Source organism: Phoca vitulina, unplaced genomic scaffold, assembly GCF_004348235.1.
Source record: "Phoca vitulina isolate PV1807 unplaced genomic scaffold, GSC_HSeal_1.0 scaffold159, whole genome shotgun sequence".
NCBI lineage: Eukaryota > Metazoa > Chordata > Mammalia > Carnivora > Phocidae > Phoca > Phoca vitulina.
The window spans coordinates 59,343-80,089 of NW_022589862.1; the positions used below are offsets into that span (position 1 = coordinate 59,343).

At 40.4% G+C, this 20,747-nt stretch overlaps 1 gene segment (V, D, J or C); it reads right to left on the reverse strand.

Annotated features, from left to right (window-relative positions):
- LOC116628967 overlaps positions 1 to 18,096 on the reverse strand; it is a 48,301-nt gene extending 30,205 nt beyond the window's left edge. Inside the window, 2 exon segments of the C gene segment in view lie at positions 17,641 to 17,969; positions 18,054 to 18,096. Coding sequence covers positions 17,641 to 17,969; positions 18,054 to 18,096 — 372 coding nt within the window.
- Between the last annotated feature and the right edge of the window lie 2,651 nt (positions 18,097 to 20,747).

Below are 20,747 nucleotides of genomic sequence, written 5' to 3' on the forward strand. Positions count from 1 at the left end.
TTTTTTGAGCATTTGCTATCTTTTAGGCACTGTACTTTATATATATTATTTCATTTTCTCCTCTTAACAGTCTTAAGATGTAGATACTATTATAGTCACTGTTGTACAGATGAGAAAAGTGCAACAAACAGATGTTAATTCACTTATCCAGAGTCACACAGCTGGTACATGTGGGAGCCTGGATAAGTAATGGGAGCTCAGTGAAAAAATTCTGTGGAAAAGGGGAATATATAAAGATAACAATAAAAGTCTCTCATTATTATAGCACTGTAGGGCAAACACCATTTTCACTGTGGTAAATTTATTTATAGTTTTTCCTCTACAGAGTATACATGTACAGATATACATAAAATTATGTGATTAAATGCAAAAACTAAATTATATACATACATAATTTTAAATTATATATATAACAAGTGGTCATTTACATATAGACTTGTTTATACTTTTAGTTTTATTATAAACTTATGAATAAATACTTTTATAACTGAAATTTATAAATAAGTATAAATTTAACATCTTATAGTGTGTATTTTTCATAATAAATTTATACGAAATCATTTTAAAGATTTTAAAAATCAGAAAAAGTGCAAGGAAATAAAAACTGCCCATCACAGGCTTTACCACTCTTAAAACTTTTAAACTTACCTTGATTTTATAAATATATAGATTCACATATCTGAGAGCTGACCACATATGCAATATTCTGTTCTTTTATTTTTTTCAATATTTTGAAGTTAGTATTTTCAAGCTTATTCCTTGAAGTCACTATTTTCAGTAGACATCTAGTGTTCCCAACTTTGAATGCAACATTAATTAGCTTCACCATTTTCCTACCGGTAGCTGATGTGGCTTCCACCGCATGGCGTTTTGCGTTACTCACAGGTGATTCTCTACCTTTAGATCCAGACTTCTCAGACTGTAAAGTGCACAAGAATCCTGTGGGAACCTTGTAAAATGAGATTGTCATTCAGTAGGACTAGTTGAGGTTTGATTTTCTGCATTTGTAACAAGCTCCTAGGTGAAGTGGATGCTGCTGATCCATGAATCAAACTTTGAGTACCAAGGACTTGGAGTACTTATCTAAATAATTCCATTTTCAAATATGCAATAATAACCCATATAAGCAGTGATGCCTCAATATATCGAGCATTAGCCTTGCTCCAAGCACTTGTAAGAGCTTTATATGTATTATTGACATTACTCTTCTCAACACCTCCTTCGGGTTAATATGTTTTCTATTTTAAAATAAAGAAAATGAATCAGAGATATGTTATGCAATTTATCCAGAGTAAGACAGCAAATATGGGGAGGTTGGATATATAATAAAGGGTCATTGAAGAAACACTGAGAAATAGGGAAACCTAAAACAACAATAAATGTCACTCTCAGTGTATCATTCTAGAGTGGTGATTGAGAAATGTTTTCTGTAGAGGGCCAAATGGTGACATTTTAGGCTTTGTGGGTCTCTGCCACAACTACTCAACTCTGCCATTGTAGTGCAAAAGTAGCTACAGACAATTTGTAAACATATGGACAAGGTTGTCTTTCAGTAAAACTTTATTTACAAAACTGGGGGTTGCTAGGTATGGACATAGTTTCCTGACTTCCTGTTCCATGGTAACCATTATGATAAATTGTAGTGTTTAAGTTTTTATTTTTCCTGGGAGATACAGTGTGGTAATATTATTCCACAGAAAATTATAAATATATAACAATATTAAGTATCTCTTATATGTATAGATATAGTTTATATTGTTATATGAACAATCTCATTATTAAATGTATAAATCAATAAAATATTGACTGTTATGTATACGTAGTAGAAGCTTTTTGATAAAATGTACAATATCTGTACATGTACCAAGAAGAATTAAAAACACCTATCCTTCCAGGAACGTCCACTCTTTAAACTTTAAAGAATTCCTTTGCATTTGTTCTTTTTATGTATTTGAGAGCTTACTATATATAAACCGGTTCTGTATTTGACATTTTCCATGCTAATATGTGGTGAATATGTTCAAGTTTACTCATAATTGATCAAAAAACATGTTTTTAATGGCTCCATAATATTTTGTCACTTCAAAGCCTCATAGTTAAGGTGCCCTCTTCCCTCCTGTTCATCACTGGAGTGTTTCCCTGTTGTTGAGTGTTGAAAAGTCAGGGTGGCTCCATCTCTTGAGATCCATCTCCAGGTAGCCACGTTAATCGAATTCTGCACTGTTCTTTTGAGTATCAAATGAAGTAATCCGTATTTAGCACAGATAGTGTGAGAAGCCTAATCCTTCTTTTCATTCACTTCTTTCTGGAAAGGGTTCATGTTCTCTGACTCTATATTCCATTCAGGGGTCTTCTTACTTTGTTTCTGTAGACACCTTAGGGGATAGGTGAGGCCCTGTTGAGATTCAGGCCCTCAGGTTCCTCCTTTTGGGGACCCATCCCAGTCAGGAATCATGATGGACAGGGCGTGGGACACAAGATCCTGAGTTTGCCCCTGGGAAGGTTCTGACACTGCTGTCACAGGAATTCATTCTGCTTCCATAGCATCTCTGCACTTGATAGCACCACCTGATTGCTAGAAGGAGAAACAATGAATGTCATGATCTCAGGAACTAGAGGTAAATTGTAGGCATGACAATTATGTGATCAGATATCTGTGTTACCAGAGGCAACAAATTTTTGTGAAGTAAAGGTTTTTCCTCATCCTTTGAAAGTAGACTCCTAAGTGATGGGAGGGGATTTTTATATTTTCACACATTACACTGTGTGTTTCCTTATTTCTTGAAAACTCACAACCATCCAGTTACTAATCACAAAACTCAATTCTCAAGAATTATCTTTCATTTTATTAATTTGTGAGGGACATTGCCTTTCTTTTCTTTAGAGATGTAGGAAGAGTGTATTATCTTTCTTTTTAACCATCTGATCCTTATTCAGGATCTTTGGTTTCTTTGTAGAACCCTGGAGAACAAAGTCAGAGGCATATCCACCATGTTGGAGGCACCTGATGTGCTCAGGGGTCTCTTCCAATGGAACAGTGCTGGTCTTCTCCCAGCATTGATCCCTGAATGTGGAGTGAGGTGCCGCTTCTACCTCTAGGATACAGGATTTATACCTTGGTTTCTCCTATACCCCAAATACCTGATGTTTACTTCAGGATTTAATGGTCACTGGATTCCTTCAGGATGGCCACAGACACTAATAAAAGACATACAATTTTTACATCTGACAGATCATTGCACCTCTGAAGAACTGTAATGGCAGTGAATAAAATCAGTAAGTAATAACAACCAGAAATATTTATGTAAAATGTATACCCCTTCCTGTCTTCATTCTGAACCATTCAAATACTAGCCTTCCTTGCCTCTGCAGTGAAATAACAGAAACATGGATTTTTCTCTGAACCATCTGCCCTGTATCTTCATAGTTTCCGGGCAGGTGAATTTGGTGGGAAATGGTGTCAAATTGCTATAATTTGGACCACAAGTGCTGATATTACATGGAGCTCACTGTGTGAGCTGAAGCTACAATGTCTTCCTGCAAACTTCAGGAAATACTGCAGAGCGAGCAGGTCAGACTGGGCGCCCAGCTGTGCAGCCTCTGTGGTTGCCCATATTGAGAAGGATGGGGTGGGTCAGACCTGAAGATGGTTCTTGTGCAGCTTCTCTTGGCAACGCTGATGCTGTGGATCCTATTCCAGCTGCTACAGTGGTACATGGCCTCGTCTTCTTTCTCTAGAAAATGTATTTTCAACGTTGCAGTGGAAGTGCCAGCATTTTTACTTGCCTCAAGTTTGTTGTTATTCCCACCTAAAGAAACTTGAACATGGTTTGTTATGACATTTGTTAGATGTTCTATCTCCTGATCTGGTTTCTGCCGGTAGAAGTATATGGTTTCATGTTAAAGTCCTTAGCAGACACCTTGCATAATATGTGGGCACTCTTATCTTTTTCTCTGGAAATTGATATTTCAGGTTGCTCCAACGTTGCCTGCCCAAGGCCAACTGCAAGCAAAGAAGAGAAATTCCCATGAACAAATGATATGGAAAAAATTTCTTGAATCTCTCCTGCAGACTGAAGTGACTGGGGGACAGCTCACAAGCCCAGAGGCAGGAGAAGATGACTGCTTCTAGCAGTAGCATCCCGTTGGCCTGGCTGGGTCCCCAATGACAAGGTAAGAAGTGAGGTCCCTATTAGCAGGAATTGTCATGTCAGTCGCTGGAGGGCGGGGCTGGTTCAGGTTTCTCAGTAGTTCCCTGTGGTTCTTCATGATCAGCCACAGATATGAGCAGATCTGGGGCTTTCTGTGCCCCATAAGTGCTGGGCAGATGGGGTAAGAGGGCTCCCAATCCAGAAAGAAATTCCCGGTTTGAATGTTTCCATCTGAGTTTGGCAGGATGGTTCTCACACCCACTCAGCCATTTCCCCCTGGAATCCATACTGCAGAAACATTGCTCAGAAACATAAGGACAGACCTCCTGTGTTCAGCCCCTATGTCTGTCTGTCTCTGATTTGCTGTTGATCTGAGACTCAGATAGGATACCTGACCTTTACTCTTTGTAATACAGCACAACAAAACAATAACCAGACACTGAAATATCTCACTGACGTTACTGAATATGCCATGTGCACAAGCACCGGAGTATTTTGTGTTTTCTGAAGTTAATTGAGTAGTGACCAGTCATATTAGGACTCAGAGAAATCAAATTTCATTTATAACTGGGGTGCTTCCAAGAAGGGACTAGGATGCAATTGTTGGGGATACAGGGGTCAGAGCAGTCTCTGGAAATCAGCTTCTATTCGCCCTGGGCCTTGCAACTGTCTCATGAGCATGATGTCACAGGCATGATCATTTTCAAAGAAATGTTGTGTTTAATATCTAATGATAAGCTTTATAATTAATATACATCTAATATCCATTGTGGACTTGCAGTTTGTCAGGCATTGTTTTAAAACATTTTCTTGTACTATTTTATTTAATCCTCTCCACAGCCACATGTGATAGCTGTTATGATTAATCTCCACTTCACAAAAGAGGACAGTGGAAAAGAAAAGTGACTCATGCAAAGATACAGAACCAGTAAATATGAGAACACATATAAGAGTTGTTCCTTGAAGAAAATATGAGAAAAAATGAGATATAAAAATAACAATACCAGGCACCCATCATTTACCATTACTTTGAATTTTTTTTACATATTTACAAATAGAAGCAAGCTTGCTTGGAATTTTATATATACATGTACGTTTTAAAGTGAGATTTGCATATTTGGCTTTGTATTTTCTTTATTTGGTTAACTTATTATTGTGAGCAATATTACAATTCTTTTAAATTATGTATGAGAATATTATTTTTAAGTGCCAGAGTTAATTAAACACTCTCCTCTACCACTTAACCCATTTAGTTAACTTTGTGTTTTGAAAATTTATCAGGTCCTTAAAATGTTATTGTGTATGTTTTTAATGACCTATAAAAATAGGTACCCTCCTATACTACTTACTCCTTTGGATGGTGGCTGAGTTATTTAATTATTTCATATCTGAGTGTCTATATCTGTAATTGTCACAATAAATATCTTTCAGAAATTTAATTATGTTATCACTCTAAAAATGATAATGAACATAATGTACATTCTGTGCCTGACAATAATATGTGCTTTTTGTGTTTTCAAGTTATATTTTTATTATTACTGAAAAACAGGAAAAAGACTTTGTTAAATAATATTTTAATTGTGGGGTGCCTGGGTGGCTCAGTAGGTTAAGCGTCCAACTCTTGATTTCGGCTCAGGTCATGATCTCAGGGTTGTGAGATCCATCCCCGTTGGGCTCCACACTGAGCCTGCTTAAGATTCTCTCTCTCCCTCTCTTTCTGCCCCTCCCCCCAACTCACACACTAGCTCTCTCTCTTAAAAAAGAAAAATAATATTTTAATTGTAAAAATTCTTGTAGTCCCTTTCTTGAAAATGTACAAAATCAGTAAAAGAATAAGGGAGGAAGTAACCCAGCCACCTTTAAGGGAAAAAGGCTATCTTAAAACTCAGATATTCCAGGGGTGCCTGGGGGGCTCAGTCGGTTATGTGTCCAATTTTTGATTCAGCTCAGGTCCTGATCTCAGAGTCATGATCTCAAGGTCCTGAGATTGAGCCCTGCATCAGGCTCTGTGCTGAGCATGGAGTCTGCTTTGTTCTAGGCACCACCAACATCTCCTTTCATGGGTGCTATTTGTCATGGTTTAGCATAAGCAGAGGAAGGGCTCCAGGTGACATGACCTCTGTGGGAGAATAAAACTATGCCAGCTACAAATTTCCAAAACATCATCCTTATTGAACATTTTGATTTCTTACTTTGGTCCACGTACAAGGTTTTGACCACTCTCCATGTTGTTGATCCATGATATTTTCTGCTAAAGCAAGTTCACAATACAGAGAAGATACATGATTTTTCTTAGCCTTTCCCCCTCCACTAGCAGGTAGGGTTCTGGGGAAGACTGTCCACAATGGGAACTCTTCCAGATGTCTGCCCGCTGTGCCCCTTTCACCCTGGCTTCTTGAATGACCGGTCATTCTGTCCTGACCAAGCTCTGCTGGGCTGGGCAGCAGGAGTGGGACCACCTGTGTTTATCCACAAATGCCAGAGTATATTCTTGTAAAGTTACAAACACTAAGGGAATTCGAAGTGACCGAATAGTGCAATCAAAACAGCATGGACTATGTATTTGGAAACATATCTGTTCCTCTCTAAGCATCAATTCTTTCTTCCATGAAATAAGTTTATTTACAGATTTTTATCATGATCACATGATTTCCTGGACAGACACAACATTTAGCTCATTATCTGGCAGACAATGGAGCTAAATGGATATCAATTCCATTTTGTTCATTGCCAGCACGTTCAGGCTGAGCTTTCACACTTACTGAAAATCTCTGGGGAGTGAAATACTGCACCTTGCTTCTCTCTGAGATAATCAGACCATTTCAACATACACAGTCTCTAAATAGGAACCCAAGTCAACACCAGACATTTGGGTGCATGGTTAGTGACATCTGTGGGGGTACAACAGATAGCCATCAGACTCCCTTTCCTCTTTCCTCTGCTACCAAGGCATTGACCAGAGAGGCTCAGGAAGTAGTGCAGGCTGAGGCTGAGGCCCAGTCAGGGCTGAGGTCTGGGCTTGGGACCAGTGTTGCTCAGCGTTGGGAAGGATGTGGTCACAATCATAAGTGGGGGAAGGGTGTGCTTATTAACTTGGCTGTAATGATACTGTATGTCTAGGGGCCTTTATATTAGGTCAAAATCATGTCCTCTTCTTCTGTGCATTTTACATTAAGGATCAAAGAGGAACAGACAGAATTTTATGTGCCTCATGGTTGTAGTTCTTTGTCTGTAACTGATATTGAGCAAGATTTTTTTCCCAAGGAATTATCTGATCCGCAAAAACCTGATTTGGTGTTTGTCAGTACCTGTGTGTATGAAGAGTTAAATCCGGATACTCTGCAATGAAAATGTCATTTCTCCTATTGAAATAAATTTTTTCAATTGCTTCAATTATAGCTGTGCATGTGCAACTATAAACAAAAGAATAGCGTTTCCAAAAAAAAAAAAAAAAGCCAAAGTTGTCAAAGAATAAAACATTAATTTTTTAAAAATCCTTCAACCAATCTGAGAAGTAGGGGAACACATTCACATTCCAAGAGGGAAGAGCAAATGAATATTTGTAGCCATAACATCCTGTCTGCTCAGGCTGTTTGCCCAAGAAGAAGATGAGGAAGAGATAGAGAACCTGGAACATGAAAAAGAGGGAGTCTGCCAGAGTGTTAACAGTGGAAATGGGTGTCTCAGGGCCTGGTGCCCAGATCAGTCATTTCTGAGATTGCTCTTATGGTCAGCTTTACCCATATCTATCTGATACCAAATGAGCAACAAGTAGTCCATTTACTAAGGTAAAAGTTACCCCTAGGATAATTCTTGGGTAGATTATTATTTCAAGATTATTTAGTTGATTTCAGTAGGAAAGTTGGCCCACAAGTTACCAAGATGACCTGACATCACCTTTTGACTTCTTAGGTGAGAGTCATCACTGGTCTCTCTGCCCATCTAACCCACAGGACACAGGTCAAACACTTCCAAGACCCTTTATACAGACCTCGGCTCTGAATCTACGGTGGCCCCAGGGCCTGGGAGTCCCCTTGTTTGGTATGGAAGTGGGTGTGCTGTCTCCCCAACTCCTCATTGGAAGAAGAGAGAGGTTGCCATGACACTCCCAATTGTTCTCTTTAGAGAAAGACTCCATGGAATCAATGTCCCCAAGGATTTAGGCTCTCCTTGTATCTGGGCTGGATGTAGCTCAGGAACCCAAGATTGGAGTTATCAATTTTGTCCATCTCCTAAGGTAGCTAGTCCAGGGTTTCTCAACCTCAGCATTATTGATATTTTGGGCTCAATATTTGTTTGACATGGGGGTGGGGCTGTCTTGTGCCCAGTAGGATGTTTAGCAGCATTTCTGGCCTCTACTCACGAGATATCTACAGCACCCCCAACCTTTTGTGATGACCAGAAATGTTTTCAGACACTGCCAATATCCTCTTGGATATCCTCTGGAGGGGGGATTGCACCCAGTTAAGAATCACTGGTCTAGGCCCCTTCCTGTAGGATACAGGCATATGTTCTTACTCTTGTCTTGAGCTTGAGGTTGAGCTTCAGCCAGCCAAGAATGGGACAAAATGAAGCTACCATTAAACATCCAGCACACAAAAGTTCTATTCACTCATGAACAATGTCATTAATTCTTTAGTATGTTCTCCGTCTTGGGTGATTTCTCTCCCTTATCTGGGTGAGTGTAACAGCAAATGACCCTGTCACTTTGTTAGCATATAGGTTCTGCCTTGTTTGACCAGTTCTTTCTGTTACTTTCATAAAACCTGTGCTAAATATCACTTTTGCTACATCAGCTATATGTTTTGTCATTGTTAAATTTCCCTACTGCATCAAGCATGGTGCCTTCCCTTTGGTGAGAGCTCCTTAGATATTGGTTATCATTAAATGATAATTCATATTGTAGATCTTATTAGAACAAATGAAAGATGTTAAAATAAAACTATAAATCTTTAATATGGTATTTACAATATCCAAAACATCTATATTCTTTAGTTCATTTTATCTAGATGATGATATTTTGAGGCAAACAGTGATTTCCAGAGGAATGAGGATGTAATGTTAGGCTTCTCAGGTAGTGAATGGTGGAGCTGAAAGTCAAACTTATTTCTTTAACACCAAGTCCACACATTGTACTATAGAAGAGAGCCCAAAGGCATTCTGCACAGTTTTTATTTTTTTAATTTTATTTTTTTAATTTTATTTTTTTATTATGTTACGTTAGTCACCATACTAACTAAATCATTAATTTTTTTTAAATTTTTTTATTGTTATGTTAATCCCCATACATTACATCATTAGTTTTAGATATAGTGTTCCATGATTCATTGTTTGTGCATAACACCCAGTGCTCCATGCAGAACGTGCCCTCCTCAATACCCATCACCAGGCTAACCCATCCTCCCACCCCCCTCCCCTCTAGAACCCTCAGTTTGTTTTTCAGAGTCCATTGTGTCTCATGGTTCTTCTCCCCCTCCAATTCCCCCCCTTCATTCTTCCCCTCCTGCTACATTCTTCTTCTTCTTTTTTTCTTTCTTAACATATATTGCATTATTTGTTTCAGAGGTACAGATCTGAGATTCAACAGTCTTGCACAATTCACAGCGCTTACCAGAACACATACCCTCCCCAGTGTCCATCACCCAGTCACCCCATCCTTCCCACCCCACCCCCCACTCCAGCAACCCTCAGTTTGTTTCCTGAGATTAAGAATTCCTCATATCAGTGAGATCATATGATACATGTCTTTCTCTGTTTGACTTATTTCGCTCAGCATAATACCCTCCAGTTCCATCCACGTCGTTGCAAATGGCAAGATCTCATGCCTTTTGATGGATGCATAATATTCCATTGTGTATATATACCACCTCTTCTTTATCCATTCATCTGTTGATGGACATCTTGGCTCTTTCCACAGTTTGGCTATTGTGGACATTGCTGCTATAAACATCGGGGTGCACGTACCCTTTCGGGTCCCTACTTTTGTATCTTTGGGGTAAATACCCAGGAGTGCAACTGCTGGATCATATGGTAGCTCTATTTTCAACTTTTTGAGGAACCTCCATACTGTTTTCCAGAGTGGCTGCACCAGCTTGCATTCCCACCAACAGTGTAGGAGGGTTCCCCTTTCTCCGCATCCCCGCCAACATCTGTCATTTCCTGACTTGTTAATTTTAGCCATTCTGACTGGTGTGAGGTGGTATCTCATTGAGGTTTTGATTTGGATTTCCCTGAGAGCATCATTAGTTTTTGATGTAGTGTTCCATGATTCATTGTTTTTTATAACCCTGAGTGCACTGCTTTAAAATATATATATATACATTTATACATACATATATATATATATATATATATATATATATATATATATATATATATATCAGTTTAGTTAACATAGAGTGTATTATTAGTTTCAGGGGTAGAATTTAGTGATTCATCAGTTGCATGTAACACCCAGTAGTCATCACAAGTGCCCTCCTTAATGCCCATCACCTAGTTACCCCATCTCCCCACCCAACTCCCCTCCAGCAACCCTCAGTTTGTTTCCTATGGTTAAGAGCCCCCACTGCTTTTAAATCTAATTCTGCATGTTATTGGCATGATTTATTGGTTATCTAACACTCAGCGTCCTCAACTATAAATGCAATAAGAGTTCAGGGTCTGACATCTACTTGCACCTCTCCCCATGTCAGGTCCTCCCTGGCAGCCGTAGAGGAAGTGAGCATAACTTGACCATTTTAGCCAGGGTTGCTGTTTTGTCTTTCAAACATCTGAGCTCCAACAAGCTCCTGGGAGGAACCCTCATCAGAGTGGACTCCTGTCTGTGTCTTATCTACATCCTCTTTAAATGGGGCCCAGGTCACAAATAATAATGACATGTGCTATGGTTATTGAACTCTTACTGTTTGACAGGCATGGATCCTAGTGCTTTGCATGTATTAACTCTGTATGTCTTTCAACAACTCTCTGAGGTAGGACTTATTATACCCTTTTAAATGCTGGAGAGACTGGATCTCAGAATGTTGAGCTGGTTAACTATGTTCTGTGTGGGCACCTATATACACTAGGGAACAGGGTCATCAAAGTTGGAAAGGGACACACTCCATCACAATGTCTGAACTCAATTAATGCTCTGTATAGAGGTCTCCAAACATTATTGGTTCACTTTTGAATTTTTACAACAGTGGTTATGTCCTTCATGAACCTCTTCTCTCCAAATTTGGGCACAATGACCTCCGTTCCACCATAAGGCCTAATGCTCATGTTTTCATCACCAGCGTTATTCCATTTCTGAGCAGCAATCAGGCTGTGACCGGTGGGGCTGGGAGTATGTCCAGGGGCATTTCAAATTCAGCAAACAAAGTAGTCAAAACAACTTCTCAATTCAGTCACCATGATTGACCTGGAGGTCCTTTACTCTCTTGTCCATCCAACTCTGGAGAGTATTTCTGTACTCCTCAGCAGGCTGAGAGTGGGAGAGGGCAGCATCAAAGGCGGTAATCAAGGAGCACAACCTTGTGTTCCATCTTGATGTTTTCTTTTGCTCAATAAACAGCTTTTGTTATGCCTATATTTTCTTGGAGAAAAAATCTTGGAATCCAGAAGTCAGAAAAAAATTGATTTCATAATAAAATTCTCTGCTGAAAATTGTCTGCAGATTGTCTCTAAGTTCACATCAGAGGGATCAATTGAAATAACTTTGTGTGGCTCTGGGGAATGAAATATGTTACAGATTAAAAAAAAAAACTATTCAAACAATGGATGGTTAAATTCTACATTTCCCCCAAAATGTCTTCTTCAAGAAGTTTTGTTTTGCTCATCACCCTGGATCACGAGCTCAGATTTTGTAATCAGATCTGGATTTAGATTCCAATTTACTATCAGGGCACTTAATTTATCGAAGTTTAAATTTCTATCTATAAAATATCTATAAAATTGAGATGATGATAATAATGGCTATCTCAAAGTATTGTTATCAGGATTATGTAACAGAAAGTATATGAAGTACTTAATACAGTGCCTAGTCAACAAGGAATACTCAATTAGTGATAGAGCTAATCTTATCAGAACATTACATTATATTTATTCATTTTCATATGAAACTAAGCCCCTTGAGAGACTGACTGCACATTCACCGCTACACACAGAAACCATTGAATTCTTTGTTTTGATTTGGCTGAACAAAGAAAAGGAGTAAAGTCAAAGAAATTTGTTGACCCATGAACTGCAAATGCTAATTGCAGTTCCAGAATATATGCACTTCCAGAATATAACTGCAGATTTTTGGTAATTATTTTGTAACCTCAATTTAGAAGTTCAAAAATAAAGACAACAGAACTATAGTGGCTAGGAATGATCAGCTTGGGATTGAACCAATTAAAAATTGGCTCATAGATGGCACAAGAGTAGATTGAGGAAGATCAGAAAGGATAAATCAATTACAACAAATGTGAGAGGCTGAATTTTGTTGACATTATGAAAGTGGCAGGTATTTCTCTAGTCTCAATTATTTAATAAGAGTTGGGATTGTTTCACTGCTATACACTCGTTTATTGTATTAAAGAACATCAAGAACACAAAATTGGATTCATCATAATATTGGTTCATAAGGCACTATAGTCATTTATCTACACATGGATCTCTTTTATGTTATTTATTTTATTTGACTTATGTGTTGATGACTTACTTAACAAGTCAACAAATACCAGAGAATCCATTATTTAACCAAAGAACAAAAGCATTGCAAATAATCTACATGCTCTTTTCTTAGTTCATCAAATAGAAAAGCATAGAATTTAATGATAATCTCTCAACACTTGTCCTGTTTCCTGTTTTGTTACTGAAGGAACAGGGCACATCTTGTTCTGTTAGACATGGGATCTTGGTGGCTTTGTGGAAAGTGAAATGAATCAATTTGGATATAATCTTTCCCCTATTCCCCCAAATTGTTTTACTAATCTGGGGACAAACATAATCACTTATCTGACCATCTGCTTGATTTTTTCTTTTTGCTCCTGCAGATGGACTGTCCACCTCTCTTTACCTTGCCCTGGGCATTATGAGCAGACCTTCCTGAGCTGCATCTGTGGTCTTCGTTATCTTCTGGTTGCTGTTGGAAGCAGTCAGTGGGAGCAATAGCAGGAGACTGGGAAGTGGGAACAGAGTGAGCTCAGGGTTCCCTCTATGACAAGTGGCTTTAGGTTGGCTGCATCTTCCCTGGTTGCAACATATGGTGCCATCTACCCCAGAGCCAGAGGTTTATGCTCAGGAACCAAGAGGTGCAGGTGGAGTGGCCATTTCCTTTCATACCAGTTAACCTACTGGAGGAATTTGTTTCTTTTCTCCTAGGGCCCTGGCTCCACAGGCTTGGAAATCTAATGCCCAAGAAGGAATGCTTATGTCAGGTGACATGGTAATGGTTCTTTGAACTTCAACCTCGATTGGTCAACATTTGATAGAAATCAGAGCAAAGGTGCCCATTAGTGGAATCCATAGGGGTTAGCCTCCTGGAGCACAGAGCAGGGTGGAGAAACATGGAATGTCGATCCTGGGTGGGAAACAAGGTTTTGGAGAATCCTCCCTTTATGCCCCTCGGCATCCATGCTTGTCTTTTGACTGGGAGAGAAATCCGTGTCCCCAAAAAAGGGGACACAGAGTCCTAATTGAAATTTTATCTTTTCTCAGTCTCCAGGTGAAGATTACGTAAAAATGATTTTCTAGCAACATTCCCTGAAATTAGGAGATCATGTGTTCAGGCAATAAAAGTGCCAAACAACTTTGCTGAAGGAAACTATGGTTGTGTGCAAACCGCCTGCAATTCTGCTTGAGAGGATCTCATTCCTGCATCTGCATGCGGACAAAAGATATGTAAAGAAAGAATGAAGTTACAGTACAGTGTTAATAAGAAGACTGAGTATTTGTGCCCCTCTCTGTAGTACCTGGCAACTGTCCTACACAGAGGAAAAGACCTTCTGTTCCCAGAAGTTACTCCGAGCTCTCCTAAGTGTGAACTTTGTCTCTAACTTGGCAGACAATCAATGGGAATCAGGAGAGAAAATAAGATTTTGTTTTATAAAAGAAGCCAAGGTTGTTTGAGAAGAGGGGAGAAAAGTGATCAGGACAGAGCCAGTTACAGGCCTTTCTAACCATCAGATTTCACATGTTGTGTCTAAGTGCTCAATAATATGCAGCGATGTTTAGTATTATGAACCTGGTGAATTTTTTTTTTCAAGTTTGTTTGTGTTTTACTGATGCTAGTGCTCAGGTCTTGACCACGTACTTCTTCAGCCAGGACAGCTGCTCCTTCCACAGCTGCTTCTTGGTCCTCAGGTTTTCCTCCTGCTTGTTCAGCCAGCGGCCCAGGCACCTGTCTTCTTGGGCTGCAGATCCATATCTTGGGCTTGTACTTCTTACCCTTGTAATTTCCTGATGTTCTCTTTCTGAGTCTGATTGATGATGGTGAGAACACAGGTGATGGATTTGTGAACAACTCTGTTCTTGGAGAGCTTGGCAACAGCGCCTCCTGTCACTTTATTGAGGCATAGCTGGACAGCTCCACCTTCAAGTCTTCCTGCTGTTTAAGCAGCTCCTCCTTCTTTTTGCCAGGAAGGTCTGGAGCCTTAATCTTGACCATGACTATATAATCCACCACCGCCTAGGGACTGAGGCCGGGGGCCATGTGAATTCTTTTTAAAATTAAATTTTAAAGTAAAATTCAAAAGCAATACAAGGTTTCTATGTGACAATTCAGGGAATGTGGAAGTGACAGAAAAAACTATCCTGATCCCAAATGTTTAGAAGTGACCTCTCCAAAGTTGTGCCCTTTCCTCTGTCCCAGGCTGCATCCCTGAACCTGAACATAAAGAGCACCCAACACAAAAGAGTCAACGTGAATTTCCAGGTGTGCCAGGCTATTTTTAGAATTGTGATTTTTACAAAGTGACTCTGAGGTAACAGACATCAATTTTTACACAGTACTACTCTGTATGGTCAGTTGGTAAAGGATAATGTAACTATGAAATCATGATATTTAAGATGTTCTTAAACTTAATCAGCTTTAATATAACATAATGTTGGTCAAATTATTCAAACTCATTGTGTCTCACCCACCTCAGGAATGAAAGAAAATGAGTTGAACCCAAATTATCAGGAGATTTTGAACATCCATCTATGCAAAACCCCCCACCCATGAGGTAATGTGAGCCCCTCTCTAATAGTCAAAATACCAATCTCACTTCAACAGATATTAATGGAGTCACCACTCTACTCAAATAAGAAGCTTTCAGTGTTTTTATGAATCAGACATTTAAACGACCATTTAATTAACAAATGTTTACTTAGGACAGGAGGGCTGGTTGGCCTCTGGCTGGTTTGCCTTTGCTGTGTGTGGCCAAAGTGTCCTTGGTAAAGCTCACCTTAGCCACAAGGAGAAGGGCAGGAGCAGTAAATGTCTCTAAAGTTGTACTTCCCCCACCCCACCATAGGGTTGTTTGCTCTGTGCACAAGGTCACTGTCCTTCTAGTTACGTGTAACTCAAAAGCACTATGGAATCATGTTGACAACTTGGATTTTAATTGATTGGGATGACTTCTCATGAAAGTGTCTTCATACATAGCTAATTTCTCTCTAACTAAACTGTAATAGTCACATCTCAGAGTCACTTATCTGTGGAGTCAGGCACTGAGAGGGAGGAACAAGAGGAAAGGGTATGGTTGTAATAGGAAATGGGGAAGACAGATGAAGGAAGATCCCCCAAAACAGGATGAAGATAAATTTCTGCCCCTCCATACCCACCCTTTCCTGCACATGCTGAAGGTGTTAACCTTGACCCAGCCTTCAGTAGAGGGTCAGGGTGTTAGTTGGGCTCTTTCAAAAGAAGGCATGTCTAAATTAAAAATCTCCTACCACAAAAACAGAAGCTCAGGGAGATAGATGAGTCAGTGAACCCTAGGGACCAATTTCCTTGAGATCATCTAAACTTTGAATAATCATGTTTAGCAATGCAACTAAGGTATATTAGACTTTGAAATTTCAGTTGAAAATTTGTTTGATTCAGCTTAGACCTCTTCAGAGAGCTTTTTCTTCTTCCCCTCATATAGCCACAGGAGTTTTCCTGTTTGGGGCTAGAGGATCAGTAATACCAGTTTTCTTTTCTTTCTTTTTTTGGTCTTTTGAATCAGTTGACTACCTTTATGAGAAGGTAGTGAACATAGTGATACTTATGTAATTTTGCTATATACAGAAATCAGTCACGTAATTTTAACCATTAAATGTCCTCATTTTACAGATGAGAGAACAGAAGTCCAGAGAATCTGGTCCCAAAATCCCATATGGAGTAGCATTCAAGGAGAAGTGGAAGGTGGAGGGCCCCTGGTCTCACCCAGGGCTGATCCATCAACCTGCCTGAGGATCATGTCCCCCCACAGGAGTTGAGCACCAAGCATGCCAGTGCATGAGGATGCTGAGAAGTTAGCCCTACTGTTTTCTGTGCTTTTGATCCCTGATGCTCCACTGTAAAGGAACTAGCAGTGGGTGGGGCAGCAACTTAGAAACTGGAATCAGGAGGCGACTTTCAATCTCAGTTTTCAATCATTTTTATGGTAAATCTCCAAAGAGTCCTTCACCCTTGACATTATTTGCACAATATTTTATTTGCACATTCTTCAGGGCATAGTGATTTTTAAATTACCAGTGTATAAGAGTGCTGTTTAATAGAAAAAAATGTGGGTCAGCAACTGGAGCCAAGAATAAAAATTCTATAACTGCTACATTAAAAAAGTAAAAAGAAGTAAAATTCACTTTAGGACCATTTTTATTTAGTAATCCAAGATATCTGAAGTCATTTGAAACATTTAATCAGGGACGCCTGGGTGGCTCAGTTGTTAAGCATCTGCCTTCCTCTCAGGTCATGATCTCAGGGTCATGGGATCGAGTCTCGCATCCGGCTCCCTGCTCAGTGGAGAGCCTGCTTCTCTCTCTGCCTGCAGCTCCCCCTGCTTGTGCTCTTGTCTGTCTGTCTCTCAAATAAATAAATAAAATCTTTAAAAAAACTAATTAATATAGAGATTAATGAGATTTTTAATCTTCTTTTTGTAGTCTTTGAAATAATGGTTTGTATGTTACACAAGCAGCCCATCTCAGCTTGGACTAGTGGACTAGGTATATTTCACATGCTCAGGAGCCACATGTGGCTAGTGGCTCATGACTACTGCATTGAACAGAACAGATTCTGCTCCAAATGCTTCAGAAACGCTGCGCTGGATGATCTTCAGAAAAGTCTCTCCAGACTGGACAGCTCCCTGGGTCTGCGCCAACCTGCGCGCCAGGGCTCCTTAGCCTGCAGGGTTCTGTGCAGTGGACCTGCGGAGGGGGTGTTAGAGAGAGTCCGGGGTGCTGAGGCTGACCCCAGGGCAACTCCAGGGACCCAGAGCCGGTGGAAGGTGCCAGGCATGGAGCACCCTGGGAGACAGAGACCTTTTTGCTCAGGGACCTGGGGAGCAGGAGTGCTGTGCGCTTCCCAGGCAGCGCAGTAGTACAAGCCCTCGTCACGTTTCTCCAGCTTCAGCAATAACAGGGTACAGCTATAACCATCCTTGGCCTCTATGGCGTTGACTTTATCCGCTTTCTCGACCGAATCCCACTGGACATCCGATTGGTACCTGGCCAGGCGGAGGAGCCTCTGTGGGGCCTTTCCCTCCTGGTGGATGTACCAGTGGATGTAGCTGACCTTAGTGTTCGCTGCACAGAGCAGGGTGGCTGAGCTACCCTCACGCGCCACCACTACTGCTGGCTGCTCCAGCCTGGTCTCTGCATGGCCACCTGCAAGGGGGACATCGGTGAGGCGGTGGCAGGAGCCTGAGGGCACCCCACGCACCCTACACCAGGGAGGGAGTCAGGACTTACCGGGAAACAGGATGACACAAAGGACAGCAAGGGGGCCCAGCATGACTCTCCTTCCCACCAGGGGGAGAAAAGCCTAGGGGGACCTCACAGCTGCTCCTGCTGGCAGGAGACCACCTGGGTGGTGGCAGAAGGCGGGTAAGGGTCTGAGCCTCTGCTTCCTGAGGCACCTGCAGGTACTGGTGAGTCAGACCCTGCAGGGAAGGAGGGGCCTGAAATCAGGGACTAGTCTGACCACAAGGGGGCGGGGCGGACTATCAATGGTCAGGGCCACGAGAAACACTGAGGAATGTTGGTGCTCGAGAGCACCAGCAATAATAGCAATTCTTTTTTCTTTTTGCTTTATTTTTTTTTAATTTTATTATGTTATGTTAATCACCATACATTACATCGTTAGTTTTTGATGTAGTGTTCCCTGATTCGTTGTTTGCATATAACACCCAGTACTCCATTCAGTAAGGGCCCTCTTTAATACCCATCACCAGGCTAACCCCTCCCCCGACCCCCTCCCCTCTAGAACCCTCAGTTTGTTTCTCAGAGTCCATAGTCTCTCATGGCTCATCTCCCCCTCTGATTCCCCTCCCCCTTCATTTTCCCTTCCTGCTATCTTCTTCTTTTTTTTTTTTTTAACATATATTATTTGTTTCAGAGGTACAGGTCTGATTCAACAGTCTTACACAATTCACAGCGCTTACCATAGCACATACCCTCTCCAATGTCTATCACCCAACCACCCCATCCCTCCCACCCCCAACCACTCCAGCAACCCTCACTTTGATTCCTGAGATTAAGAATTCTTCGTATCAGTGAGAACATATGATTCATGTCTTTTTCTGATTGCCTTATTTTGCTGGCATAATACCCTCCAGTTCCATTCACGTTGCAAATATCTTCTCCCATTCTGTCGGTTGTTTTTTGGATTTGTTGACTGTTTCTTTTGCTGTGCAAAAGCCTTTTATCTTGATGAAGTCCCAATACTTCATTTTTGCCCTTGCTTCTCTTGCCTTTGGCGATTTTTCTAGGAAGAAGTTGCTGCGGCTGAGGTTGAAGAGGTTGCTGCCTATGTTCTGCTCTAGGATTTTGATGGACTCCTGTCTCATTTAGGTCTTTCAACCATTTTGAGTGTATTTTTCTGTGTGGTGTAAGGAAATGGTCCAGCTTCATTCTTCTGCAGGTGGCTGTCCAATTTTCCCAACATCATTTGTTGAAGAGACTGTCTTTTTTCCATTGGACGTTCTTTCCTGCTTTGTCAAAGATTAGTTGACCATAGAGTTGAGGGTCCATTTCTGGGCTCTCTATTCTGTTCCATTGATCTATGTGTCTGTTTTTGTGCCAGTACCATACTGTCTTGATGATGACAGCTTTGTAATAGAGCTGGAAGTCCGGAATTGTGATGCCACCAGCTTTGCTTTTCTTTTTCAATATTCCTCTGATTATTCGGGGTCTTTTCTGGTTCCATACAAATTTTAGGATTATTTGTTCCATTTCTTTGAAAAAAGTGGATGGTATTTTGATAGGGATTGCATTGAATGCGTAGATTGCTCTAGGTAGCATTGACATCTTCACAATATTTGTTCTTCCAATCCATGAGCATGGAACATTTTTCCATTTCTCTGTGTCTTCCTCAATTTCTTTCATGAGTATTTCATAGTTTTCTGAGTACAGATCCTTTGCCTCTTTGGTTAGATTTATTCCTAGGTAACCAATGGTTTTGGGTGCAATTGGAAATGGGATCGACTCCTTAATTTCTCTTTCTTCTGTCTTGTTGTTGGTGTATAGGAATGCAAGTGATTTCTGTGCATTGATTTTATATCCTGCCATTTTACTGAATTCCTGTATGAGTTCTAGCAGTTTTGGGGTGGAGTCTTTTGGATTTTCCACATAAAGTATCACATCATGTGCACAGAGTGAGAGTTTGACTTCTTCTTTGCCAATTTGGATGCCCTTTATTTCTTTTTGTTGTCTGATTGCTGAGGCTAGGACTTCTAATACTATGTTGAATAGTAGTGGTGATAGTGGACATCCCTGCCATGTTCCTGACCTTAGGGGGAAAGCTCTCAGTTTTTCCCCATCGAAAATGATATTCACTGCGGGTTTTTCATAGATGACTTCTATGATATTGAGGTATGTACCCTCTATCCCTATACTCTGAAGAGTTTTGATCAAGAAAGGATGCTGTACTTTGTCAAATGCCTTTTCTGCATCTATTGAGAGGATCATATGGTTCTTGTTCTTTCTTTTATTAATGTATTGTATCACATTGATTGATTTGCGGATGTTGAACCAACCTTGCAGCCCAGGGATAAATCCCACTTGGTCGTGGTGAATAATCCTTTTAATGTACTGTTGGATCCTATTGGCTAGTATTTTGGTGAGAATTTTTGCATCCATGTTCATCAAGGATATTGGCAATTCTCCTTTTTGATGGGGTCTTTGTCTGGTTTTGGGATCAAGGTAATGGTGGCCTCATAAAACAAGTTTGGAAGTTTTCCTTCCATTTCTATTTTTTGGAACAGTTTCAGAAGAATAGATATTAATTCTCCTTGAAATGTTTGGTAGAATTTCCCTGGGAAGCCATCTAGCCCTGGGCTCTTGTTCGTTGGGAGATTTTTGATTACTGCTTCAATTTCCTTAGTGGTTATAGGTCTGTTCAGGTTTTCTATCTCTTCCTGGTTCAGTTTTGGTAGTTGATACATC